General features: G+C 46.2%; 1 protein-coding gene across 2 annotated transcripts in view; it reads right to left on the bottom strand.

The window, feature by feature from the left end:
- The window catches only part of LOC119967165, a 157,311-nt gene that overhangs the window by 34,135 nt on the left and 95,912 nt on the right, over positions 1-27,264 (bottom strand). For both annotated transcript variants that reach the window (XM_038799328.1, XM_038799329.1), the window contains 9 exons: positions 25,881-26,131; positions 24,628-25,776; positions 23,079-23,190; positions 22,221-22,352; positions 17,400-19,262; positions 14,974-15,096; positions 9,074-9,202; positions 4,436-4,631; positions 448-572 (listed from right to left, as the gene is read on the bottom strand). In XM_038799328.1, the coding sequence (XP_038655256.1) occupies positions 448-572; positions 4,436-4,631; positions 9,074-9,202; positions 14,974-15,096; positions 17,400-19,262; positions 22,221-22,352; positions 23,079-23,190; positions 24,628-25,776; positions 25,881-26,131 (4,080 nt within the window). The remainder of the gene's footprint in view (positions 1-447; positions 573-4,435; positions 4,632-9,073; positions 9,203-14,973; positions 15,097-17,399; positions 19,263-22,220; positions 22,353-23,078; positions 23,191-24,627; positions 25,777-25,880; positions 26,132-27,264) is intronic.

The following is a 27,264-nucleotide window of genomic DNA, read 5'->3' as shown; positions in this document are numbered from 1 at the left end:
TTGGGGTGTCCGGAGGATTAACATGGCAATAAATATGTTGAAAAGTCCCTTTTTCATCCCCCCTATGGTCTTCTCATTCCAAATGGACAAGGTCACATACAAATCTGACTATAAAATAATACTGGATTAGGGCAAAGGTCAGAATTAAAGTTGTGATGATGAATCATGGGAAGGAACATACAGGAATAGGCCATCAAGCATGGTCAATTATTCAATAATATCACGGCTAGTCTTAATACCATCTATCTGTCTTTGTTCTGTAACTCTTCATAACTTTGTATCAATAAAAATGTGTTTGTGCCAAGGTGAATAGATGTGGTTACACAGTGGGTAGCAAACATTTTGAAATAGTTGTTCTTGTAATGTGGGTGATATCGGCAAAGCCACATCCTGAGTTGCTGTCAGGTGGTAATGGACCTTCTACTTTCAGATAGACATTTTACACACCTTTCTTAAGTATTCTGTGAGATCACGACCAGCCAGATTTAAGCGTTGTATTGCATGAGGGATGCTGTACCCTTCATAGACTGGTACAGTGTGCGTGACTCCATCCCCAGAGTCTAAGGTTATACCTGTCATTTCAAACAAAGAGGTAATTCAGAGAGTGCTCAAGATTTAGTAATTTGATTTGAATTATTGTCACGTGTATCGAGGTACAGTAAAAAGTATTGTTCTGCGTATAATCCAGACAGATCGTTCCATACATGAAAAAACATAGGACACATGATAAATGAACAATGTAAATGCATAGTCACAGACATCAGGTGAAGCATATGGAGTACTACTCAGTAGAGGAGATATGTGAAGAGATCAGTTCAGTCCATAAGAGGGTCATTCAGGAGTGGGAAAGAAGCTGTTTTTGAACCTGTCAGTGCACGTTGTCAGACTTTTGTATCTCCTGCCCAATGGAAGAGATTGGAAGGGAGAATAATCCGGGTGGGAGAGGTCTTTGATGGAGGTGTAGATAGAGTCAATGGATGGGAGGCAGGTTTGTGTGATGGACTGGGCGGTGTTCACGACTCTCTGAAGTTTCTTACGATCTTGGGCCGAGCAGTTGCCATAACAGGCTGTGATGCAGCCAGGTAGGATGCTTTATATGGTGCATCTTTAAAAATTGGTAAGTCAATGAGGACATGCCGAATTTCCTTAGTTTTGTAAGGAAGTATAGGCCCTGTTGTGCTTTCTTGTTCATAGCGTCAACATGGGTGGACCAGGACAGATTGTTAGTGATGTGCACACCTAGGAATTTGAAGCTGTCAACCACCTCCACCTTGGCACCATTGGTGCAGACAGGGGTTTGTATGATACTTTGCTTCCTGAAGTCAATGTAAGTAATGTAATTAGTATAATGTATTAGTATAACAATGTAATTAGTATTAATGTATTAGTATAACAATGTAGGGGCTGGTTTAGCACACAGCTAAATCGCTGGCTTTGAAAGCAGACCAAGGCAGGCCGGCAGCACGGTTCAATTCCTGTACCAGCCTCCTGAACAGGCGCCGGAATGTGGCGACTAGGGGCTTTTCACAGTAACTTCATTGAAGCCTACTCATGACAATAAGCGAATTTCATTTTCAATGACCAGCTCCTTAGTTTTGCAGACATTGAGGAAGAGATTGTTGTCGTCACCACTCGATGAGGTTCTCCATCTTCCACCTGCACTCTGACTCATCGTTGTTTGAGAGCGAACCCAATATGGTCATATCATCAGCAAACCTATAGAGTGAGTAGGACCAAATTTTGCCACACAGCCCTGTGTGTACAGGGAGTATAGTAGTGGGCTAAGTTTGCAATCTTGCGGGGCCGCGGTATTGAGGACTATCGTGGAGGTGGTTGGATTGGATTGGATTTGTTTATTATCACATGTACCGAGGTACAGAAAAGTATTTTTCTGCAAGCCAGCTCAAACAGATCATTTAGTACACTAAAAGAAACTACATAAAAGGACAACACAAAGTCCACAATGTAAATACATAGACACCGGGTGAAGCATACAGGAATGTAGTATTAATCAGGTCAGTCCAGAAGAGGGTAATTTAAAGTTTGGTAACAGTGGGGAAGAAGCTGTTTTTGAATCTGTCTGTGCGTGTTCTCAGACTTTTGTATTTCCTGCCCGATGGAAGAAGTTGGAAGTATAGGCATTGTTGTGCTTTCTTGGTGGTAGTGCCGACGTGGGTGAACCAGGACAGATTTTTGGTGAAGTGCCCCCCGAGGAATTTGAAGCTGTTAGCCATCTCCACCTCGGCCCCGTTGATGCTGACAGGGGTGGGTACAGTACTTTGCTTCCTGATGTCAATGACCAGCTCTTTAGTTTTGCTGGCATTGAGGGAGAGATTGTTGTCACTGCACCACTCCACTAGGTTCTCTATCTCCCTCCTGTATTCTGACTTGTCGTTATTCGAGATTTGGCCCACTATGGTCGTGTCATCAGTAAACTTGTAGATGGAATTGGAACCAAATTTTGCCATGCAGTCGTGTGTGTACAGGGAGTATAGGATGGGATTAAGCATGCAGCCTTGTGAGGCTCCGGTATTGAGGACTACTGTGAAGGAAATGTTGTTTATTCTTACTGATTGTGGTCTGTGGCTCGGAAAGTCAAGGATCCAGTTGCAGAGTGAGGAGTCAAGTCCTACGTTTTGGAGTTTTGATATGACCTTGGATGGGATCATGGTGTTGAAGACGGAGCTGTAGTCAATGAATAGAAGTATGACGTAGGAGTCTTTGTTGTTGAGATGCTCCAGGGATGAGTGTAGGGCCAGGAAGATGGCTTCTGCTGTGGACCAGTCGTGGCGGTATGTGAATTGCAGTAGATCAAGGCATTCTGGGAGTATGGAATACGGTGTCTCATGACCAACCTCTCGAAGCACTTCATAACTATAGATGTCAAGGCCACCGGTTGGTAGTTGAGGCACATTGCCTGGTTCTTCTTTGGCATCGGTATGATGGCGGTCTTCATGAAGCACGTGGGAATCTCGGAATGGAGTAGGGAGAGGTTAAAGATGTCTGCAAACACACCCGCCAGTTGGTCCATGCAGGATCTGAGTGCACAACCAGGGACTCTGTCAGGACCCATTGCTTTCTGAGCATTCACTTTCAAGAAGGCCGATCTGACTTTGGAAACTGTGGCAGTAGGTATGGATGTGTCTGAGGCTTTTGGGACAGTTAACAACGGTTTCCTGCTTGAAACGAGCATAGAATGCATTGAGTTCATCGGGAGAGGTGCACTGCTGCTGGAGATTCCACAGGGCTTTGCTTTGAAGCCCGTCATGTTTGTTTAAGCCTTTTGTTTAATTTGGGGCCTAGAGAATGTTGGAATTAGCATCAATTCTAGAAATAGAACACAGTTACTTAAGATCTTTGGTGCAGTTTTGTACATGATAGGCAATCTACAAATGCAAGTAGTTGAGCCCTTTAATAATAAACATAACCATAAATCACAGAGAACCAGATTCTTTAAAAAACATTCATTCATGGGATGTGGGCTTCGCTAGTTGGGCCAGTATTTATTGTCCATCCCTAATTGCCCTTGAACTGAGCGGCTTGCTCAACCATTTCAGAGGGCAATTAAGAGTAAACCAGAATTTTGCTTATTTATCTTTTAAAAACTGGTGCAATTTATTACTAATGAATACTGTTTTATTAGGGGTAAGGATTTTGTAACAGTAATCAAAGTTTATTGGGATTAGTAGGATTTATTAATTAATTGAAAATGTAATTCACACAATCGTGTAGATAGCTGGATTATAGAAATACCCTTATTTAACCCTTTAGTAACTAACATATTAGCACAGGAGGAGCCTACTGGTGAGTAAGTCTATTTTCTCGTCTCCAGTTTATAGTAAATAATCGACAGGCTAGCTTAAGGTGCGGAAGAGCAGCTGGGCTCCATGCAATACTCATCCTGTGGCATGTGGGGAGTCGTGCTACTTACAGCCCCCCGGCTAGTCACACTCCTGGCTGCTCACTGTGTCCCGTAAATATTCAGAGAGCCCCATGTTGTGTGGGAACCCAGCCTGCCCATCTGGAAACCCACAGACCCCAGCAGTATCTCAGGTCTCTGGCTCATTCCAGGGCTTAAGCAGGGACCTGTGTGGGATATCGCAAACATTTGCACACAGGTGCATCCACACTGTTACGGATGCCCTATGCACCTGGGCATCAGACTACATCACCTTCAATCTGGATGCCTGGTCTAAGGAGGTCATTTATCTTCTTCCGGCATTGCGTGCCGGTCTTCCTGGTGATGTTGAGAGCACTGACTGCTTCTGCCACCTCCTCCCAGGCACCACTCAGGAGGGCAGACCTGAGTCTCTGCCTTATGCGGACATCAATGCTTGCAGTGTACAGCAGAGCACTAGAGTTAGCTGAGGTAGATTGTGTTCCAGCACTAACATCCTTCCTCTTGAATGTGGGTACAGTATTAACAAAGACATACCTGTTGTTCTCCCCGAAGAATAAAGTGCTAGGACAGCTTGCATTGCCACATACGAAAAAGGCACATTAAAGACTTCAAACATGATCTCAACCATTCGCTCTCGGTTCTGGTGTGGGTTCATGGCTGCCTCAGTCAGGAGGATTGGGTGTTCTTGTGGGTCAACGCGGAGTTGACGATAAAATGTATGATGCCAGATCTGAAATAAATATCATTAATCCTTTATTGTTTTCAATCAAACAATATTTAGCGCAATACACTTTAGCTGTCAAATGGGCTCCACGTCAATACTCTCCGAATCAAAATGTTATGAAATCATAGAAACATAGAAAAAAGGAGCAGGAGGCCATTCAGCCCTTCAAGCCTGCTCCGCCATTCATTATGATCATGGCTGATCATCCAACTCAATAGCCTGAACTCGCCTTCCCCCATATCCTTTGATCCCCTTCGCCCAAGTTTCTATATCTAACTGATTCCTGAAAACAGTGGGCGCGATTCTCCGCAAATCCGGCGTGCCGTGAAGGCTGGCGTGAAACTGGCTGTGTTTCACGCCAGCCTCGGAGCTCCGTCCTGGGACCCGATTCTCCCCCCTGGGCGGGGCTAGTATCGGGGCCCGAGGAATCACGGCGACGCGGAGTTAGCGAACGTCGCTCCAACGTCGTTGGACGGCTCCAACCCACGCATGCGCGAATGATGTCATCACGCAGACGCGTCAAACCCGTTCATGCGCGGACTGTCATGCCCCCCAGCCGCCCCGCGCACTGATCCTGTGGGGCGGCGGAAGAACAAATAGTGCACGGGTATCAGACCCGCTGCCCGCGATCGGTGCCCACCGATCGCAGGCCCATGCCACCCTTGGCACGGCCGTGGTGCAGCCGTGCCAATTGGTGCCATGGTGGTCCGGGACGGACACTTTGCGGCCGTTTTCACGAACGCTGAAAGCAGGTGTGATCGCGGCCGTAAACTCTGCGGTATTCGGCCCATCGGCCTGCGGAGAATCGCTGTTCGCCGTAAAAAACGGCGAGCAGCGATTCGTGTCGGGGGGTGGCCGGAGGGGGAGAATAGCGGGAGGCCGTGAAAATTGTCGGGAAGGCCCTCCCGCTATTCTCCGACCCGTCGTGGGCAGCGGAGAATCGCGCCCAGTGTTTTGGTTTCAACTGCTTTCTGTGGTGCCAAATTCCTCCACAGGCTCACCACTCTCTGGGTGAAGAGGATTCTCCATCTCGGTCTGAAACAGTCTATTCCTGTGACTGTAACCCCCGATTCTGGACACCTCCACCATCGGGAACACCCTCCTTTCATCTACCCTGTCTCGCCCTGTTAGAATTTTATAGGTTTCAACGAGATCTCTCGTGTCGTGTGGACACACCAACAGTGCTGATAGGGAGGGAGTTCTGGAATTTTGACACAGCGATAAGTGAAGGAATGGCGATAAAGTTCCAAGTCAGGATGGTGAGTGACTTGGGAGGGAAATTTGCAGGTCGTGCTTTTCCAATACATCGGCTAAATTATAGGGTAACAGTAATTGTTTAAAAACAAATTACTGCAGATGCTGGAATCTGAAACCAAAGAGAAAATGCTAGAAAATCTCAGCAGGTCTGGCAGCATCTGGAGGGAGAGAAAAGAGCTAACGTTTCGAGTCCAGATGACCCTTTGTCAAAGCAATTGTTTAAGCTTCTTTTTCTCTTTGTTCTTTTATGGGATGTGGGCATTGCTAGCGGCCAGCGCCTGTGGTCCAACTCTAATACTCATGGACCAAGTGAAGCTGTGGGTCTGGAGTCACATGTAGGCCAGACCAGGAAGGGGCTTAGTGAATCAGATGGGTTTTTATGGCAATCTGGAATGTTTCATGGGACCATTACGGAGAATAACTTTTCAATTTCAGGTTTATTCATTGAATTTAAATTCCACCAGCTGTCGTTGTGGGATTTGAATCCTTGATCCCAGATCATTAGTCTGGGCCTCTGGATTAAGAGTACAGTGCCATTACCACTGTTACAGATGATTAATTAAAATTGTATTCAGAGGACGTCTGGTGGCAGCCATGGAGTGAGTGGTCACACATTTGATAAGTCCAGCTTAGGGTGGACATTTTCAGTCCTTTCCCCGTCTGAGAGGTAGAATTTTGGATGGAAAGAGGTGTAGGAGTGCCAGGATAAGATGCGTGTCCTCTGGTGTGGCTGATGGATGGATCCATAAACTAGGAGTTGGTCGGGAAGATGGGAACTGGTGGAGGAGGAGAGTCTTTGTGCTCCACAGATTAAGATGAGGGGCAAAGGGCCTGTCCTGCCCGCCCAGTAGTCAACGGAGCAGCTAGTGGACTTTTTAAATCAGAAGTTCAGCCAGCAGAGCAGGGAAGCCAATGAGGACGTAGCCACGGTGGTGGAGCTGCTCAAAGCAGGGATTGACCGAGTGGAGCAAAGGCTGGAACCTAAGGCCAGGCGATCCAGAAAGTGGAGGAGGCGATGAGGAGCAGCTCGCCTCATCGGTGGCCAAGGTCCGGGTGATGCGGGAGACCCAAAAGCGGCTGAAGGAGAAGGTGGAGGATCTGGAGAACCACTCCAGAAGCCAAAACCTGTGGATCGTGGGGATGCCTGACGGCATCAAAAGGAACGGAGGCCAGCATGTACATGGCCAAAATGCTGGAGAAACCGATGGTCAACCGGGCGCGTAGGGCATTGATGAGGAGGCTGCAGGCAGGAGGGCCACTGAGGGCGATGGTGGTGCAGTTATACACCTTCTTGGACAAAGAGAAGATTCTTCAATGGACAAAGCAGGCGAGGAAGTCCACCTGGGAGGGGAACGAGCCGCGGGTGTACCGGGACCTGGGAGCAGAACTTGTGAAGAGCAGGGCCGGGTTTAATCTGTTTAAGGCTGCCCTTTTTAAAAAGAGAGTGAAGTTCGGTATGTTGTACCCGGACCGCCTCGGGGTGACTTTCCAGAATTGAGAATACTATTTTGGTACGTCAGAGGAGGCAATGGAATTTTTCAGGGACAATAGATTGGCCGGAGAAGGAGGATATTGAATTTTGAGGAGGTGTAAGCAGGTGTTTTCTTTTGGTTGTTTTTGGAGAGCTTCTTCTCCTTTGAAATGCTTTGTTGGGTTTGCTGGTATGATGATACTTGGGGAGCATCAAGGATGAGTGCACCTTTTTTCTGTTTCTTTGTTTCTTGAGGGAGTATGGATGGGGAGAGGGAAATCAGGCGGGGTAGGAGGTTTGGGGGCCTAGGGATGGGGGCTACCATGCTAGCTGGGCTGGAGAGTCAATAATAATAATAAAAATAATTGCTTATTGTCACAAGTATGCTTCAATTAAGTGACTGTGAAAAGTCCCTAGTCGCCATATTCCGGCCCCTGTTCGGGGAGGCCGGTACGGGAATTGAACCCGCGCTGCTGCCTTGTTCTTCATTACAAGCCAGCTGTTTAGCCCACTGTGCTAAACCAGCCCCTACGGGAACACAGTAGGGGCGTAGTCAGTTGGTTGGTACTGGGGAGGAGGATGGCGTTTTTTTGTTTGGGGGTAAAGGGGGGTGCTGCCAAGGGTGTGGTTGATGTGCCGCAGTTGGAAAGGGAGTGATGACAGTGGACATCTGAGGGTGGGCCTGGAAGTTCGCATGACACGGGCTGGGGATGGGCCCAAAAAGGGATATGGATGTACGGCAGGGGAGGGGGACGGGGAGGGGGGCAGGGACTCCCCCAAACCGGGAGGGAGAGGCTGGTCACGTGTAATGTGAGGGGGCTGAATGGGCTGGTCAAACGGCCACCTGTGTTCTCGTACCGGAGGACGCTGAAGGCGGGCGCGGCTTTTCTACAAGAGACACATTTAAAGATTGGGCACCAGACAAGGTTGAGGAAAGGATGGGTGGGGCAGGTGTTCCATTCAGGACTGGATATGAAGATGAAAGGGGGTGGCGATGCTAGTGAATAAGTGGGTGGCGTTCGAGGTAGGGAGCATTGTGGCAGATTTGGGGGGGGGGGGGGGGGTTCGTGATGGTGAGTGGCAAGCTGGAACATTTATGCCCCAAATTGGATAAATGATGTGGAGTTTATGAGGCGGGTGCTGGGGAAGATTCCGGACCTGGACTCGCACCGGTTGATCATGGGGGTGGATTTTAACATGGTCATTGAGCCAAGTTTGGGGGGGGGGGGGGGGGGGGGGGGGAAACTACACCAACTGGAATTTGCACACTAAAATGCCCAGTTCCACGCATTTTCCATTGGGGTGAGTGGGTCGCAATCAATGGGATGGCTAACCCTAACTAGTCTTACCCAACTAGTAACTCGGCCACTTATAATACCCAACTGCTGCTCTGGCTAAGATCAGCTCACCAAATGAAATGAAATTAGAATTAGAATTGAAAATGAAAATCGTTTATTGTCACGAGTAGGCTTCAATGAAGTTACTGTGAAAAGCCCCTAGTCGCCACATTCCGGCGCCTATCCGGGGAGGCTGGTACGGGAATCGAACCGTGCTGCTGGCCTGCTTTAAAAGCCAGCGATTTAGCTGAGTGAGCTAAACCAGCTCACCTGGGGAACCTGGAGCCCAATGGTCCATAGGACAAAGGGTCGTTACCCATTAAACTTTGGAGAAATATCTAGTAAACAGCTTTCAAATTGGAGTCCATTTCAATCAAGCATACCTTTTCTATTTCTTCCCAGTCGGTCACAATTCCATGTTCCAATGGATAGTGCAATGAAAGAACTCCTCGCATGTGCTGAGCATCATGGCCAATGTAAAAATCTTGCCGATGCCTCCCTCTGCAAACACTCTTGGGGACAAAATTAACAGGATTATAAAACAGATTTTGTTGGGCTTTAGAGCCAGGCTGTTATACCCAGGGGTCATTTCCCAAGTTTGCACTGCTAGGATTACCCTTCCATTTGTAAAACTCCGCACAGCATGGATTCAAAAATATTCATCAACACAATGTTAGCATGTCCCTCCCAGAAGCGTTTCTCAGTGAATGGGTACAGAATGGATAAAGAAAATAGGAGATCAAAAGGTACATAACACAAAATGTGGGTGACTCTAAATGCGCCACTAAATGGCCCAACATGACTCACAGTTGTATCTAACCGACTGAAACCAGACGGACCATATGGCATTGACTTTGGCATCGGAAACAACAACAGCAAAACCAGTCCTGTTGACCCTGTAAAATCCTCCTTACTTACATCTGGGGGCTTGCGTTAAAATAGGGAGAGCTGTCTCACAGACTAGTCAAGCAACAGCCTGACATAGTCATACTCACAGAACTATAATTTATAGACAATATCCCAGACATCACCATTACCATTCCTGCGTATGTCCTGTCCCACCGACAAGACAGACCCCTGTGGCAGCACAGTGATGTACAGTGGGCAGGGAATTTCCTTGGGAATCCTCAACATTGCCTCTGGACCCCATGAAGTCTCAAGGCTTTAGGTCAAACATGGGAAAGGAACCCTTTTATTGATCATCACATGCCTTCCCCTCTCAGCTGATGAATCAGTACTCCTCCATGTTGAACACCACTTGGAGGCACTGAGGATGACAAGGGTGCAGAATATACTCTGTGTGGGGAACTTCAATGTCCATCATCAAGAGTGGCTTGATCGTACCATCACAGACCAAGCTGAAAATCCTAAAGGGCATACTGCTAGGCTGCATTGGCTGCAGGTGGTGAGGGAACCAACAAGAGGGAAACACATACTTGACCTCATCCTCACCAAGCTGCAGATACATCTATCCATGACAATGTTGGTAGAAGTGACTACTGCCCAGTCCTTGTGGAGATGAAGTGCCGTCTTCACAACCTGGACCTGGACGATTACCGCCCCATCAGTAAATTCTTAATCATCAGCGGTGGAAGAGGTTATCAACAGTGCTATCAAACAGCAATAACCTGCTTAGTGACACTCAGTTTGGGTTCTGCCACGGTCAGTCAGCTCCTGACGTCATTGCAGCTTTGATTCAAACATGGACAAGAGAGCTGAATGGCAGAGGTGAGGTGAGGCAGCATTTATCAGAGTATGGCATCAAGGAGCCATTGGTAAACTGGAGACAATGGGAACCAGGGGAAAAACACTCCACTGGTTGGAATCAGACCTGGCAGTTCAAGAAGGCAGCTCACTACCACCTTCTGACGGGCAACTAGAGATGGGGCAATAAATGCTGGCCTAGGCAGCCATGTCCACACCCCGTAAATGAATTTTAAAAAGCCCATCAGGAAGCTTTTAAGGAAAGGGGGTGAAATTCCTCTTGGCAAAGCTGTCCGTTTTACACTCCACCCAATTTTCCTTTTCAACTGGATGGACAATCCTCCATTATATCACCCATCACAAATTTCACCCCCAAAATGGATTGAAACAGGGAATTTCAGAGGACAGAGGTGGAAATCTATAGCTGGTATAGAGGGGCCAGGGGAAGCATATAAAGAAAAGACAACCATAATTTAGAAATTGGTAGAATCAGGAGAATGAAACTGGACCGGAGAGAATGGTCGCCATCACCCACACTCTCCTGCTTGGTGGCATGCGGGTGGGCAGAGCGAACGGATGGGGCTGGGCGAGGGGTGTGGGCACCCATTGGGCCCGTAGCTGCGGTGTGCCGTGGGCCCTCTTTACAATGCATGGGTTGTGTCTACCTGTCCGGGGGCAGGATGGATGGGGGCAGGGATGCAATGGGCAGGCTTCACTGGGCTCGAGATGGTGAACTGCAACCGGAATTCCATTTGGGGCATGCACCTCAGAGAATTGCCCTAATGGGCAGGAAACAGCAAGTAGGATAAGGGTTTCTTTTTCAGGTTGGTTACCTGTAACCAGTGGGGTTCCACAGGGATCAGTACTGGGACCATAACTGTTTACAATATTAAAGACTTGGAGCAAGGAAGCGAATGCACTGCAGCCAAATTTGAAGATGTCTCAAACATAGGTGGGAAGGCAAGTTGTGAGCGGGACACAGACATTTTGCAAAGAGATATTGATAGGTTAAGTAAGTGGGCAAAAAGTTGGCAAATAGAGTATGGAAAAATGTGGGAAAATGTGAAGTTGTTCATTTTGGAAGGAAGGACAAAAGAACGGAGTATTATTTAAATGGCGAAAACTGCAGACGCGGCGGGCGTCAAAGGCCGTTGGCGCCGGTTTTGGTGGCAGTCGTCGTGGCGCCAACCACTCCAGCACGGGCCTAGCCCCTAAAGGTGCGGAGGCCCGATGCCGGAGTGATTGGCGCCACTCCGCTATGCTGGGACCCCCCCCCCCCCCCCGCCCCCCCGCCCCGCCCCGCCGGGTAGGGGAGAATCCCGGCCCCGGTTTGTGATGCAGAACACGGCTAGCAGCATGGGTTCAATTCCCGTACCAGCTGAGAAATCTGAATTCTCCCTCCGTGTACCTGAACAGGTGCCGGAATGTGGCGACTAGGGGCTTTTCACAGTAACTTCATTGCAGTGTTAATTAAGCCCACTTGTGACAATAAAGATTATTTATTAATTTATATACAAAGGGACTTGAAGGGGCACTTGTATATGAAATACAGAAAGCTAGCACACAGGCGCAGGAAGGCTAATGAAATGTCATCTCTTATTTCAGGGGGTTGGGGTACAAGAGTCGGGGAGTCTTGCTACAACTGATGTGACACCATATCTGGAGTACAACGAGTAGTTTTGGTCCCCTTATTTAAGGAAATATATTATTTCATTAGAGGCTGTACAGAGAAGGTTCACTAGGGTGATCTCCTGTCTGGAGAAATTGTCTTATCAGCAAAGGTTAAACAGGTTGGGATTCTGCTCATTGGAATTTAGAAGAATAAGAGGTGATCTCATTGAAATATATCGGATTCTTAAGGGACCAAAATGATAACTGCTGAGAGGATGTGTCCCCTCATGGGAGAGTCTAGGACCAGAGGGCATAGTCTCAGAATAAAGGGGTGCCCATTTGAGACTGAGATGAGAAGGAAATTGTTTCTCACAGAGGGTTGTGAGTCTTTGGAACTCCTTGTCACAGGGAGCTGTGGGGGCAGAGTCCTTGTGTATATTTAAAGCTGAAATAGATAGAGTTTTGATCAGTAAGTAAATCAAGAGTTATGGGGAAAGGGCAGGAAAGTGGACTTGAGGAATGTCAGATCAGCCATGATCCTATTGAATGGTGGAGCTGGCTCGAGGGGTGAACTGCACATTCCTGTTCCTATTTCTTATGGTCATCAATGCCCCTGAAATGGATGGACCTCTTGCGGGCGGCACGGTAGCACACTGGTTAGCACTGTTGCTTCACAGGTCCAGGGTCGCAGGTTCGATTCCCGGCCTGGGTCACTGTCTGTGCGGAGTCTGCACGTTCTCACCATGTCTGCGTGGGTTTCCCCCAGGTGCTCCGGTTTCCTCCCACAAGTCGCAAAAGACGGGCTGAGAGGTCATTTGGACATTCTCAATTCTCCCTCAGTGTACCCGAACAGGCGTCGGAATGTGACGACTAGGGGCTTTTTACAGTAACTTCATTGCAGTGTTACTGTAAGCCTACTTGTGACACTAATAAAGATTATTATCAGATGTTTTGCTCACTGTTCCATTCCACATGTGGACAGAATCTGAAAAGTACAAGAAGAATCCAAATTTTGAAATAGGAGATGGTGGAGAATGTTTAATTGGTGGCTTTGGCTGGTCACATCTTGATTCAGAATCCAGGTTGCAGGGAACGTGGGGTGGGAGATGGAAGTTTTTCTGTTTGTGGTGATAGGATTAGGGCTGTCTTTGCCCTCCAGAGTAATGTCGAAGCAATAGGAACTTTTGACCATGGGAAAGAAAAAGAGCCTTATGGTGGGCTGGATTGATCTGAAAGAAAGGACTCATGTATTCCAGCTTTCATCCAACACACTGGAGAGCACAGAGCTAACCACCATATCAAGAATTGGTGGAGCTCAGAGACCTTCAGCTGGTGAGAATTTAAAAAAACAAAGATGGAGGCAAAGCAGTTTTAGAAATATTGAGCAGCATAGCGCTGAAGACCCGGGTTTGAATCCCTGCCCCGGGTCACTACCCATGTGGAGTTTGCACATTCTCTCCATGTCTGCATGGGTTTCACCCCCACAACACAAAGATGTGCAGGTTAGGTAGATTGGCCACGCTAAATTGCCCCTTAGTTGGAAAAAAGTAATTGTGTACTCTAAATTTATTTTAAAAAAGAATTATTGAGCAGATTTTCTTATATCAGTAGTAATTTGAAATGAGAAAATGAAAATCGCTTATTGTCACGAGTAGGCTTCAATGAAGTTACTGTGAAAAGCCCCTAGTCGCCACATTCCGGCGCCTGTCCAGGGAGGCTGGTACGGGAATCGAACCGTGCTGCTGGCCTGCTTTAAAAGCCAGCAATTTAGCTGAGTGAGCTAAACCAGCCCCTAATTTAAATGCAAATCAGAAAGATGGGCACATATGGAAGTTGATAGCATCCATTCTGACCCCTGGGATAGATAGTGAGGGTGAAGAGGTTAGAGACAGGCTTGAGGGTGAATATGGTAAAGAATTAATGATGAGACTTTTTTAAAATATAAATTTAGAGTACCCAATTCACTTTTTCCAATTAAGGGGAAATTTAGTGTGGCCAGTCCACCTAACCTGCACATCTTTGGGTTGTGGGGGTGAAACCCACGCAGACACGGGGAGAATGTACAAACTCCACACAGACAGTAACCCAGAGCCGGGATCGAACCTGGGACCTCAGCGCCGCAGTCCCAGTGCTATCCACTGCGTCACCATGCTGCCCTTTAATGATGAGGCTTGAGAGACCCTTTGATCATTGTGAAGCCTGGGCTGACAGGTCCCAAGTGATAGTCAAAGAAATGGCTGTGAACTGAAACAGGACACTTTCAAAATGGCACGAAGAGAGAAGGGAAAAAAGAACAGGAACATTGGAGAGGACGAGATTTGATGAAATAGATATAGGTTGGAATTACTGAAGATGTGGAGTCACTCAGCCTATTCCTGTTTATTCAAAGTCATTTTCATTCAAAAACAAATCAAATCACTTGTTCAAGGTAAGCAATTTTAATGAAATGTCAGTTTAAATTAACCATTTGAATTAATGGCATTTGTAAAAACAATGGCATGGAAAACAAACTTCCCAGAGAAGCAATCAGTAGATCCAGTGTGAAAGATACCATGACATCGTATAAACAAACCAAGGCCATTAATTGGTAACCCTCGTTATCTTTTATGACTAAACAAGCAAATTGGAGTAGGTAGACAGTACAGGAGTTTTCTTCACCATAAGAAATAGTTTCCCTCAAGGTTAACGTTAATGCAAAACCTGTCACTATGGGCGTGATTGACCGGCTGTTCACGCCGGTGGGATATTCCGGTCCCAAGTAGGCGCATGGGTTTCCCGGCGACGAGGGTGCAGTCACCGGGAAATCCAGTTGACAGCGCGCGGGGTCGATAAACCCCGCTGAAAAACATGCGGTGCGGGTTGATCTGTAAATCCCGCCCTATGTAAAAACTTTCTTTCAATAAAATAATCAGAAAATTCTGATTAGTCTGGATGCTTCCTAGTAAGTGGATAGGTCAGTAATATTCACCTCATATTTGGGTCGTCCAAACACTGTTGGAAATATTGTAGTTGGTAGGTCCTGATTTGCAAAGCCAGCTTTCATCAGTCCAGAGCCCGTGTCTAATACAATTGGTATGTTATAATCAGAAACCTGCCAGAGACAGAAAATACATGTGTTAACGGCCTGTACTCATTCCCCACTCTTACGGATGACATTCTGAGCTTTGAATTGCCTGCATACTGTGGCGGACCTTTAAAAACGCATTCATGTTGTGAATCATTTTCAAAACACTGGAGTAAAGTACATCAGGAAGATGCATATTGTCTGGGACACGGTAACCAATATTAATACAAGACGAAAAAGAACAAAATAAAGAGGTCCTGAAATGCTAAATCCCATAAATGGATAGACGTCAGGAGGATGAGGCAAATCACAGCCTATCAATGCTGCTGGAAGGGACGAGAAGACCTGCAGATAGTTTGCCCTGACCAACTGCTAATGGTCAAAGATCGGAAATATTTGCCATTTTCAAACTCTGGAACCACTTACATGAGCTAAAAAGGGATAAAATATGTGGGCAAGAACGGGCATGTTTCATTTCTTGGGCTGCAGTTTTCCAGCCCTCCCTCTCCCGTGGCGGGTTTTCCTGTGGCGGAGGCGGCTCGCCATTTGCCCGCCGACGGAATCGTCCGGTCCCACCAAAGACTAGGGCACTTCCATGGCTCTCCCATCCTGCCACCGGAGAATCCATGGCTGAGGTGGACTTTGCCGGGACCGGATGATTCTGCAGTGGGAAGAACTGGATAATCCTGCCGTCGGTCTTTTCCTCTCCATGGATGCAGGAGAAAGAAAAATCGAAAGAAAGACAAGTTAACTCAGGGTGATTCAGATAACCAAGGTGGAGAATTGACACAGGGGGATCCAGGGCTCTCAAGGAAATGAGTGGTAATGGAGGTGGGGCACAATGGGCAGGATTCTCTGTAGCCCGACGCCGAAATCGGGATCGGTGATTGGGTGGAGAAGGCTTCTGACGCCGATCCGGGGCAGGCACCCTCTCGAAATCAGCATCTTCGGGATGCGCTCTGCGTGCAGTTGCTGCATCTTCAGCCGGCCCACTCACGATGCTGTACCCCCGATGGGCCGAGTTCCCGACGGGCACGGGCCACGTGTGGTCCTAGTGGTCAAGAACTCGGCGTGCCGGCTGCGGACAAGACAATGTCCAGTGCCGCTAAATTCGTCCGGGATCCACAGTGGACGGAGTCCACTGCCACCACTTCTTTTTTTAAAAATAAATTTAGAGTACCCAATTTATTTTTTCCAATTAAGGGGAAATTTAGCCTCACCAATCCATCTACCCTGCACACCTTTGGGTTGTGCGGGCGAAACCCACGCAAAAACATGGATTTTGTACTAGCATTCGCCACCATTACAACTACAAAACTGACACCAATCTCTGACCTCTGCACATGGAAAATTAAATATGGAAATTGACATGTTGCTGTCAGTGATTCCCAGCTCCTCCCAGAGCTGCATTATAGAATTCCTACCGTGCAGAAGGAGGCCATTCAGCCCATCAAATCTGCACCGACCCTCCGAAAGGGCACCCCTCTAGGCCCAATCTTCCGCCCCACCCCCATAGTCCCTGGAGCTATGATGCAGCAATCCTCACCACTGTGCCACCGGGTCGTCCCAATGTTGGGAAATTTTGACAGATAAACTAACCTTAACCCTTCTATCTCCACCGTAATTTCAGTAAACAGTGTGTTATCTGGCACTCTGCCAATCAGAATTCTTTACCAACCAGAGTTTCTGTTAGCTTAATTTGATTTTTTAAAAAGCTGGTCAATTTCAGTGTTCAAATAATGCATTGTTTTAAAAAAAAAACAAGTAACTTGTCGCCTGTCAGACTCACTCACGTAACCGCTAGAAATTGTCAAATTGTGGGGAGTTCTTATCTGCGGCCTGCCCTTGCTCCAGCCTCACCATTTTCCCTCGGCACTGCCCACAAGATTCGAGTGCGCCTCCACCTCTCAAGAACGCGAGCATTTATATCAAAAATGCAAATTAGGGCTGCCTCATTATGGCTAATCCTCTCAATCCATGTTGTGACATCACTTTTTTTGCTGCGTCCAGAAATATCAGTTCAGGAGATATTTTGAGAAAAAAAAGGGTGCCTTTTCACAGCTCCCAGCAGTTTAGTCAGTTCACTGTGGAGATCCTGACATTTGGTGGGGGGGTTTGGCAGGAAGGGGGGAAAAAGATTTCCTTGCACGCTATTTGAAATTAGATCAGCTCATTCTTCGTAAATCTTCTCCTGTTGTCCTGAAAAATTCTCATTAAAAAAAAGCCAATCAAGGCTAAAATTCAAGCTTCTTGGAGACTCAGCGTGTACAATTGAGATCATAAAAATTACATCACAACAATTATTTTTTTAAAAAATCATCTTTGATTACCTTCATAAGAGATACTTGGAAAATGTGTGCATTGATTGGTGGTTTATGTGCCACAGACACATTTGCAAGACAATCTTCAAATACAGAATGCAAATCTCGATTTGGACAATCATGCTTATGGCTTGTATCATCAATTCTGTGTAAAGAATCCTTCTGAGCCTCATTGCTTCTGGACTCTTTAGACTGCAACATCTCAAGGATGCGATCCTCTCTTGATCCTAAGCTCCTTCTGCTGCTTGCGCTGGTTTTCTGTATTGCTTCATTAAATAAGGGACTGTGTTGTGCATCATATTTACTCTCACCATATACATCTGATGTCACTACTAATTTGGAGTCTTTTTCCCCAAAACACATTTTTCTCTTCCCAGTGCTTACAGAAGAGCTTGCTTCAGTGGCAGGATCATCTTTCTTACAACTTACTGGACCGACATGCGTGTTTGTTGAGCTGTCAGACAAGTTGGGAGAATTTACGCCTACGTGGTCCATTTTGGTATCATTCGATTGACTTTCGTTCTCCATCTGTGGATTTGGTTCAGGTGTTGCAATAGCGGTCACTGGTTCTTGCACTTTGGACTCCTTTGAAACTGGACAGTTTCCCACAAACTCTGAAGATTCCTGATGTTCACTAGGTTTCCACAAAGCACTGGAATTTTCTGAACACTGATTTGAGCAGGTTTTGGTTTGGCGCAAGTTAATAGATCTTCTGGGTTTGGGCATGGGAACTCTCAGCTGGACTTCCCTTCTATTCTCCAGCATTACAGCATTTCCAACAGAGTCCCCAGAGGACTGCTGAGAACACGGGGAAGCCAGAACATTTTCCACTTTCACCAGTATGTTAGTCCGTGGTGCTGGCGTTGGCTTTTCTTTAGTTTGCACAGTGAGTTCGCCTTGGTTTTTACAGCCAGCTGTATAACTTTCATTATCTTCAATAGTTTCCTTATTCTTTGAAGGAGTAACCTGTGCATGTAGATGAGTATTAAATGTTTGGTTATCTTTTATACCTGTTGCGTCACTTCCTTTGTGCATAGGAGCAGCATTATTAATAACCGGTCCAAGAATGGGGTCTGGCAAGTCATTTGTTTTGCAATGTACATTTCTGGTGGCCTTTCTTTTTGAGATACATACTCCCTTCACAAGTGGAGGAATTTTGACTGAGGTATGCTTGAGGCAAGATTGGTCCTTACTGGAGTCTGAACCAAAGCCATTTACAGAGTAGCTGGATTTACTAGACTTTAAATTCACATCTGTTAATCCACATTGGCTTTTTACTTCAGCTCTTGGGCTAGGTTTTGAATAAGAACTCTGAACTTGTGCAGATGGTTTCATAGCTTTTTTCCTTTGATGACCACATCCTGCCTTTGAAGATATTTGCGGCAGTTTCTTTGAATTTGTGTATTTCATTTGTTCTTCTCTCGCGAGACTTTGCTCCATTTTCTCAACCTCTTTCCTTTCTCTCTCCAACTCAGTCAAGAACTTCATTCGGTCTTTGCTTGGGTTTGACTTGTCTGGGTTTTGCGTTGGAACATTCTGCTCGTCCTCAGAGGAACACAACTCTCTTAATTTCAAGTTCTCTTCCAGAATTCTGTCCTCAATTTGATTTAGTTCCTTCAGTTCTTGCAGTAACCTGGGGTTATTGTGTAAGCCCCAATACGACCCTGGAGTTGAAACAGAAGCTTTACAGCCTGTTGTGAAAACCCCACTGTAAGGTTTGAAGCTTCCATCTTGTTGCACGCAGCCCATACCGCATGCTAAACGTGAATGGGTGCAACTACCGTGACATTTCTGCCATTCCATTTCAGGCCACTCATCGCCCTCCAATCCAATCACACCAGCTTCTGACAGCTCACTCAGGGACATCATGACCTGGAACAAAAGATTCGTTAGTAAATGAGCTACTTAAAAATACTAAAGATCAGGAGATTGAGTGGGTGAATTTGCACACTGTCCTCTCCGCATGAGAAATGGGTTGATCATAGCCCAGACTAGGTAGGAGCCAAGAATCAATCCAGGATGTAACATCCCCAAAACAGTTCAGATTGGGCATTTAAATTTAAAAAAAATTCATTTATGGGATGTGGACGTTGCTGGTTCGGCCAGCATTTATTGCCCATCCCTACTTGCCCTTCTGAAGGTGGTGATGAGTTGAACTGCTGCAGTCCTTAAGATGTAGGTACACCCTCTGGGCTATTAGGAAGGGAGCTCCAGGATTTTGCCCCAGTGACAGTGAAGGAACGGCAATATATTTTCAAGTCAGGGTGGTTAGTGACTTGGAGGGGAACCTCCAGGTGGTGGGGTTCCCAGGTGCCTGCTGCTCTTGTCCTTCTAGGTTGTAGTGGTCCTGGGTTTGGAAGGTTTTGTCAAAGGATGTTTGGTGAGTTACTGCAGTGCATCTTGATCAGATGGTACACACGGCTGCCATTGTTCGACGGTGGTGGAGGGTTTGAATGTTTGTGGAAGGGGAGGAAGGGGGAGCAATCAAGCCGGCTTCTCTTTGTCCTGGATGGTGTTGAGCTTTCTGAGTGTTGTTGGAGCTGCACTCATCCAGGCAAGTGGAGAGTATTCCATTACACTCCTGACTTACGCCTTGTAGACGGTGGACAGGCTTTGGGGGATCAGGAGGAGAGTTACTTGCCGTAGGACCTCTAGCCTTTGACCTGTCCTGGTAGACATGGTATGAATGTGGCTAGTCCAGTTCAGTTTCTGATCAATGGTAACCCCCAAGATGTTGATTGTGGGGGATTCAGTGATGGCAATGCCATTGAATGTCAAGAGGGTGTGGTTAGATCCTCTCTTGTAGGGGATGATCATTACCTGGCACTTGTGTGGCGTGAATGTAACTTGCCACTTGTCAGCCCAAGCCTGGATATTGTCCAGGTTTTTCTGTATTTGGACATCTATCGCCTATGGACCAAAGCCAACACAAACTGACCGTCTCAGTCAAAAATCACAAAATGGGGCCAGCGAGTCATTGAGATCTCCTACCAGCATGAAGGCTGGAAAGGACCAGCCAAGGATTCTGTAAGGATGCCTGTTAATCTGGCATGGGTGCACTGGTGAAGTGTTCTTCCAACACTGAGGATTAAAATACTTAATTGGACAGCACATACCTGGCTTGCACTTCACCTGAACTACAACTATTTGATGCTGACTTTCAGGTAGCAAATTGGAAAAGAGCTCAATTTCCCCAGGGCACTCATTTCTCAACCTGAGCGCAAAGAATAGCATTCATGTCAAATGTACCATATTGAATTGCCCTTGCTTTAGTCACGACTCCTACAAAAGACTACTAATAAAAAAAAATCAGTCATAGAATTTACTTTCAACAAAATGCTAACATTTTTACAAAGATCACTAACGGGATCAGCTTTTTTTCTTCAGTGCTTCCTGCAAACCCAAACAAATGGGATGGTGGAATTCTTGTGCCTGAATTCCTGACCTGCACTCCTTGTACGCAGAGCTCAGCACCAAAAGGAGGAGAAATGCAGACGGCAAACATCTGTCCTGATGTTTTCAGGAAAAAAATTCTGTCAGTGTAAGGGCAATATGTCACATGTCAGGAAAATACAGACATGATGCCCAGGAATTTTCAGTACATCAATTTTAACAACTGGCGCCCGTCGGAAGAACCTGCGGATTCTAGGCCTCCCAGAGGGGCTGGAAGGTTCGGATTTGGGGGCCATGTGACTATGATGCTGAACTCGCTAATGGGTGCAGGGTCGTTCCAGGGACCCTTGGAGCTGGAGGGTGCCCATCGGGTGCTGCTGAGGAAACCCACGCCAATCGAGCCGCCTCGGGCGGTGCTGGTCCGTTTTCACCGCTTCGTCGACCGTGAGTGCGTGCTGAGATGGGCGAAGAAGGAGAGGAGTAGTAAGTGGGAGAATGCGGAGGTCAGGATCTACCAGGACTGGAGTGCGGAGGTGGCAAAGAGAAGGGTTGGTTTCAATCGGACGAAGGCAGTGCTCCATAAGAAGGGGGTCAAGTTTGGCCTGTTACAGCTGGCACGCCTCTGCGTCCCTAGTAGCCCGGCGGAGGATTCTTCTTCAGTGGAAGGATGCGAGACCCCCAAGCGTCGAGGCCTGGATCAACGATATGGCGGGGTTTATTAAATTGGAGAGGGTGAAATTTGCCCTAAGGGGATCAGTGCAGGGGTTCTTCAGGAGGTGGCAACCATTCCTGGATTTCCTGGCAGAACGGTAGAAATAAGGCCGGCAGCAGCAGCAACCCGGGGGGTGGAGGCCGTCCCTTTGTTTTGGGCTGAAGGGACGTGTATATTTGTTTTTTGATAATTTATTTCTTCTTTTTTGTATAGGGGGGAGGGGTGGGGGGGGGGATGTTGTTTTCTCTCTTCTTAGTATTTTCTGTTATTGATATTTTGTGAAAATTTTAATAAAAATTATTTTTTTAAAAATAAAACTTTAACAACTGGAAAATCATGGTGGGCGATACCTATATTTGTGTGCCAGATAGACAAGGTATAATCACAATCTAAAAAGAACAGTGCTAAGATTGCAGGTGGCGATGGTAAAGTAAATTTGAATTCAACCGTGTTCACTAATGTCCAACCCTGTTATCAAAGTAAATTTTCATCTGCTGAATAATCAGAATTTTTTTTTACATTTAGAGTACCCAATTATTTTTTCTCTAATTAACTGACCTGGGTCTGAGATCAAACGTGGGTCCTCGGTGCCGTGAGGCAGCAGCATTAACCGCTGCATCACCATGCCCCCCAGAATAATCAGAATTAAGTGACAGTAACTCAAACAGCTGGCTACTGAGAATCACAAAATAAATCCCAGGAAGATTATTTTAGGAGAGGACTACCTTCTCATTGCTCACAATGCCTTGGTCGCTGTCCATGTCAGCGATTGTGCTGTTCTCTTCAGTGTCACCATGGTCTTCCAATTGTAAAAGAAACTCCAGATCCTTTTCTTGTCTGAGCACACCTTCTTCCTCCTGCATCCAAAAGATGGAATCATTTTGAACCCTGTAAAACCTGCGTCATTATCCATATTGTTGGCACCAAACAAAGAACTGGAAGGAAGGGCGCTGGCTTAAGCACTGTAACTCTCTCATATAACGAAGGGAACACAAAGAGGTCAGTTAGCTTCTCGTAAACCAAAATACAGGTTTGCTTTTTGGCCGCAAGACCCTTCCTTTAACTCCACTTACTTCCAACAGGTGTCACACTGGGGAACCACCTGGATCACAGCTATGATGGTCTATTATGGAATATAATAATCTTTATTCTCACAAGTAGGCTTACATTTACACTGCAATGAAGTTACTGTGAAAATCCCCTAGTCGCCACATTCCGGCACCTGTTCGGGTACACAGAGGGTGAATTCAGAATGTCCAATTCACCTAACAAGCACGTCTTTTGGAACCTATGGGAGGAAACTGGAGCACCCGGAGGAAACCCACGCAGACATGGGGAGAACATGCAGACTCCGCACAGACAGTGACCCAAGCGGGAATCGAACCTGGGATCCTGTCGCTGTGAAGCAACAGTGTTAACAACTGTTCTACCATGCCGCCACCTCACCCTCTTATCCTGTGGTTTCAGACACCTTTTCCAACTCCAACCTGTGGCAACTGAGCCTTCACTTCCTTTGTTCATACTGGCATTAATGAGGAAATATAGAGAAACGATTCAAGCACACAGAAGTATTGCACCCTTACCTCCAAGATTTTGGCTGTCATCAGCAGGAGCTTTTCAATATCGCCCTGAAGTTTTTCCTGTTCCTTGATGTCTTTGTGATACAGCTTTGAATCACTTAACGCAGGACAGCCGCTACACATAGGAAGTAGAATAAGTTAATGATTGTGATTTAGAGAACCGTCTTGCATATTTTGTACCGTATAGTAAAATGGAAAGAAGGAAGCTAGCTCTGGCAAAGGGTCCCCAACCGAAACATTAAGCCAGCTGTTCCCTCTAAATCTAGAGTACTGAATGCATTTTTTCCAATTAAGGGGCAATTTGGCGTGGGCAATCCACCTAGATTGCACATTTTTGGGTTGTGGGGGCGAAACCCACGCAAACACAGGGAGAAAGTGCAAACTCCACCACGGACAGTGGCCCAGAGCCGGGATCGAACCTGGGACCTCGGCGCCGTGAGGCCGCACTGCTAACCCACTGCCCAGCTGTTCCCTCTATAAACGCTGCCTCAGCTGCTAAGTGATTATAGCATTTTCCGAATCCATATTTGTTTACTTTCTTCCCTCTCCACGTTTGGCAAGAGGTTGGAGGAGGTTGACCTGATCCATCTGCTTTCGACTCTCTCTTGGCGGCTGAACATGAATGCAAGAATTGTGCTGGTTGCATCTGATTTTATTAAGCTGCTTTATGAAGAATTGCCTCACCTTCCAAACAGCATCCCCTCTTAACAGACCAGCAGAAAGCAGCACTGGACTTGGATGGGGAGGGAAATAGTGGACCAAACTCATGTGCTATCATTCTGTGGCATGCCTCATTAGTAAGTTAATGCACACCAATGAATGATCTACCCATTTTAAATAAGATAACGGTCAACCTTAAGGAACTTTATGCATTAAACAAATGAAATAATAAAATAACAAAACCAGATTTGGGGTCACATCCTGAGGAGCTCTTGCACCTAACCCACTCAAGAGTACATCGCCCAAGCACCACACGTCAAGGAACTGAGGAAGCATTTACTGGAATAATAACAAGGGTGAGGACATTAAGTTACGTGGAAAGACTGGAGCAGCTCGGGTTATTTTCCTTGAAGCAGAGAAGGTGAAGGAGAGATGTAATAGAACCGTTCCAAATCATGAAGCATTTCATTCGAGTAAATAAGGAGAAGTTGCTCCCAGTGGCCGGAGAGTCAATAAGCAGAGGGCACTGATATAAAGGGGACCAGTAAACGACCCAGAGACGAGAAGAGAAAATCTGAGATGCACTGCAGAAAAGAATGATCAAAGCAAATTTAATAATAAAACTTTCAAAAGGGAATTGGATAAACATCTGAAGAGGAGAACTTTGAAGGGTTCTGGGGAAAGGACAAGTGAATGGTCTTAAGTGGGTAGCTCCACATGGCCTCCAACTGCACTATAGCTATAATTATTGGGTCCCAATTGAAGAGGAAATGAAGATCATATTGCTTGGCCGATATCAAGAGGGATTTAATCCTTTTAAATGAAATTTTAAAAAGCACGTGGGAGCGGTTTGTCAGAAAATGGGACAGCGAGGAACACAGCAATGTAATACCTTTTATTTTGATCCCCTTCCAGTTGTCTTTTGGGTCCACAAAGCTCGTAATTATCGCACTGCACTTCTGGGATCGTATCTTTAAGATCTTCATCAAACTGTTTTGTAGAATTCAAAGTATGGTCCATGCAGAATTGTACGCAATTAATTTTTCCAACAGGTTGCACATCAAGTTCCTCAAAGACCAAAGCTTGCTCCTTTTCTGAACCTTTCACCTGAACCGATGGTGCCTCGAGGCTGTTCCGTCTTGGAGCTGAGTCAATAAGGCGGTCCACACTTCTTTCTTCATTCTTATGCGCCATATTACAGCTGCCAGTTATTGTAAGTTTGAGATCGGTCTCCGATATAGGTTTTTTTGGGGTAATTGTGACCATATAGGACTTTTCAAGATCCTCAACGGGAAGGCTGATCCAAGGATTCTTAGGCAAGCTAGCTGAACGGCTCACTTTTATCTCAAAGTTTAAAGCCATTGCATTTCGTTTTGAAAGGGGCTGTACTCCAGTCGATGCGGATGATGCATCAGCAAACCCAAACTTATCAAATTCTGACCATTCATCAGACTCACTCCCATTCACTCTATCCTCTTCACTGAGTTTTGTTGTTTTATTTTTAAGTGATAATCCGGAGTTCCTTTTTACCATGTGTACCCCATTGGCTACTTCATAACTTCCAGTCTCAAAATTGCAGCTCCCAGCTCCATCAATTCCAGAGTCAAAAGAACTTAAAGAAAGGGTTTCTTTGGTTAATGCCCTCCCTTTTTGTTCAGGTTGAACAAGAACAGTTTGATAAGTGGATAGAAAAGTTGTTAATTGCAACTTGGCGTCAACATGGCCACAATCATGATTACCCCTACGGTGTTCAATTTTCTCACTTCCCTGAGAATTCTTTTCTCCAGAGGATACATACGGTTCAAAACCATTTTCTGTCTTTGGTTCATGTACATTACTTTCAACAAACTGTTCCTCAATAACGTTCACATCACTGGCACTTCTCGTTGCTACGGTAGCACCTTCGCTCATCCTGGTATCAACAGATGAATTAGCACGATGAAACATTGCTAAATACATTTCTTGCCACTGAATTGCTTTTTCTAAATCGACCAGCAAGACTTGCCCCAGAGAGGTCAGTAACTTTCTTGCAATTAAGCACCTGTATCGAGGAAAAATAAATATTGAGGCAAAAAGATTTTTTAAAAAGACAACAGCTGACTTGTATATCTCTCTTGATACATTTGAAAACATAGCAATACTTACTGATGGGATAGAAGTTTTCCCCTTCTTCTCTGAAGTGCATCCGGAATACAGTCAGCCAAATCCCTGAGCTGAATCAATTCTTCCACGGCTGGAAGAGGAGCTTTATTTAGGAAGCGATTAGCCTGGTGCTGCCAGTTTGGTTTAAGACAGATAGCTGCCTCAAGAGGAAACCTCGACATGTGTACATCATGAGCATATACCGCCTCCTTAAATAATACTTCTTGCAGCAGTAAATGATACCAGCCAGCAACCTAGAAGGAACCGTTTTTCAAATACTACTTTAAAATCTGGGTGAATATTCAGATTAAAAACTTAAGTAAAAGACGCACTTAATCTGCAACATAAAGGGGCCAATTGTGACTTCTCGGCAACCAACCAGGTTTACCAGTAATCACGAACAGGAGATCGGCTGCAACTGTTAGGCCAGAGTCTCACTGGTATCCGGTTGGCAAGGTTGCATAGTAACAAACCAAGATGCAGCTGCTAGGTCAAAGCCAAAATCACACCATTGCCAACAAGGTAAGAGTGGAGGTGAATCATAGAATTGACAGTGCACAAGTTGGCCATTCGGCCCATCAAATTTGCACCAGCCCGTGGAAAGAGCACCCTACCCAAGCCCACACCTCTACCCTATCCGCATAATCCAGTAACCCCACCTAACCTTTTTATTTGGACAGTAAGAAGTCATACAACACCAGGTTAAAGTCCAAAAGGTTTGTTTCGAATCACTAGCTTTCGGAGCACTGCTCCTTCCTCAGGTGAATCCTTTTTTTTGGACACTAAGGGCAATTCAGCATGGCCAACCTGCACATCTTTTGACTGTGGGAGGAAACAGGAGCACCCGGAGGAAACCCACGCAGACATGGGGAGGACATGCAGGCTCCGCACAGACAGTGGCCCAAGCCGGGAATCGAACCTGGGACCCTGGAGCTGTGAAGCAACTGTGCTAACCACTGTGCTACCGTGGTGAGGGTGGTGACCGCATGACACTGCATACACTCCGATCAGTTCCAACCTGAAATGGAAATCAGGTCATTTGCGTATTAAAAGGAGCCTAGTATCCGAGACAGGAGGGCACTTTGGATATCCAGTGATAGGCCCCTTTCAAAATGCTCCCGGTTGTGGCGTCAGGGTTAAGGGTGCAGTAAGACATGTGGTCCATTTTGAGGATCTTACTGTCCAGGAAATGCCAGGTTAAATGCTGAAATTTACCCAAAATTGTGCAGTTTCTCTTCAGACTGATGTTAAATATTTGCATTAAAAAAGCTTCTTCTTTTGGCAGTTGCATGCCAATGTTTTTGGAAAGGCGAATAAAATTATTTAAATGAAGTATCAATGTGAAAGCAGACACTTGTGGTATGGGCAGGCTTTGGAAAATGGAGAG

Source organism: Scyliorhinus canicula, chromosome 6, assembly GCF_902713615.1.
Source record: "Scyliorhinus canicula chromosome 6, sScyCan1.1, whole genome shotgun sequence".
Classification (NCBI taxonomy): Eukaryota; Metazoa; Chordata; class Chondrichthyes; order Carcharhiniformes; family Scyliorhinidae; genus Scyliorhinus; species Scyliorhinus canicula.
This window is presented reverse-complemented; position numbering and strand designations above follow the sequence as displayed.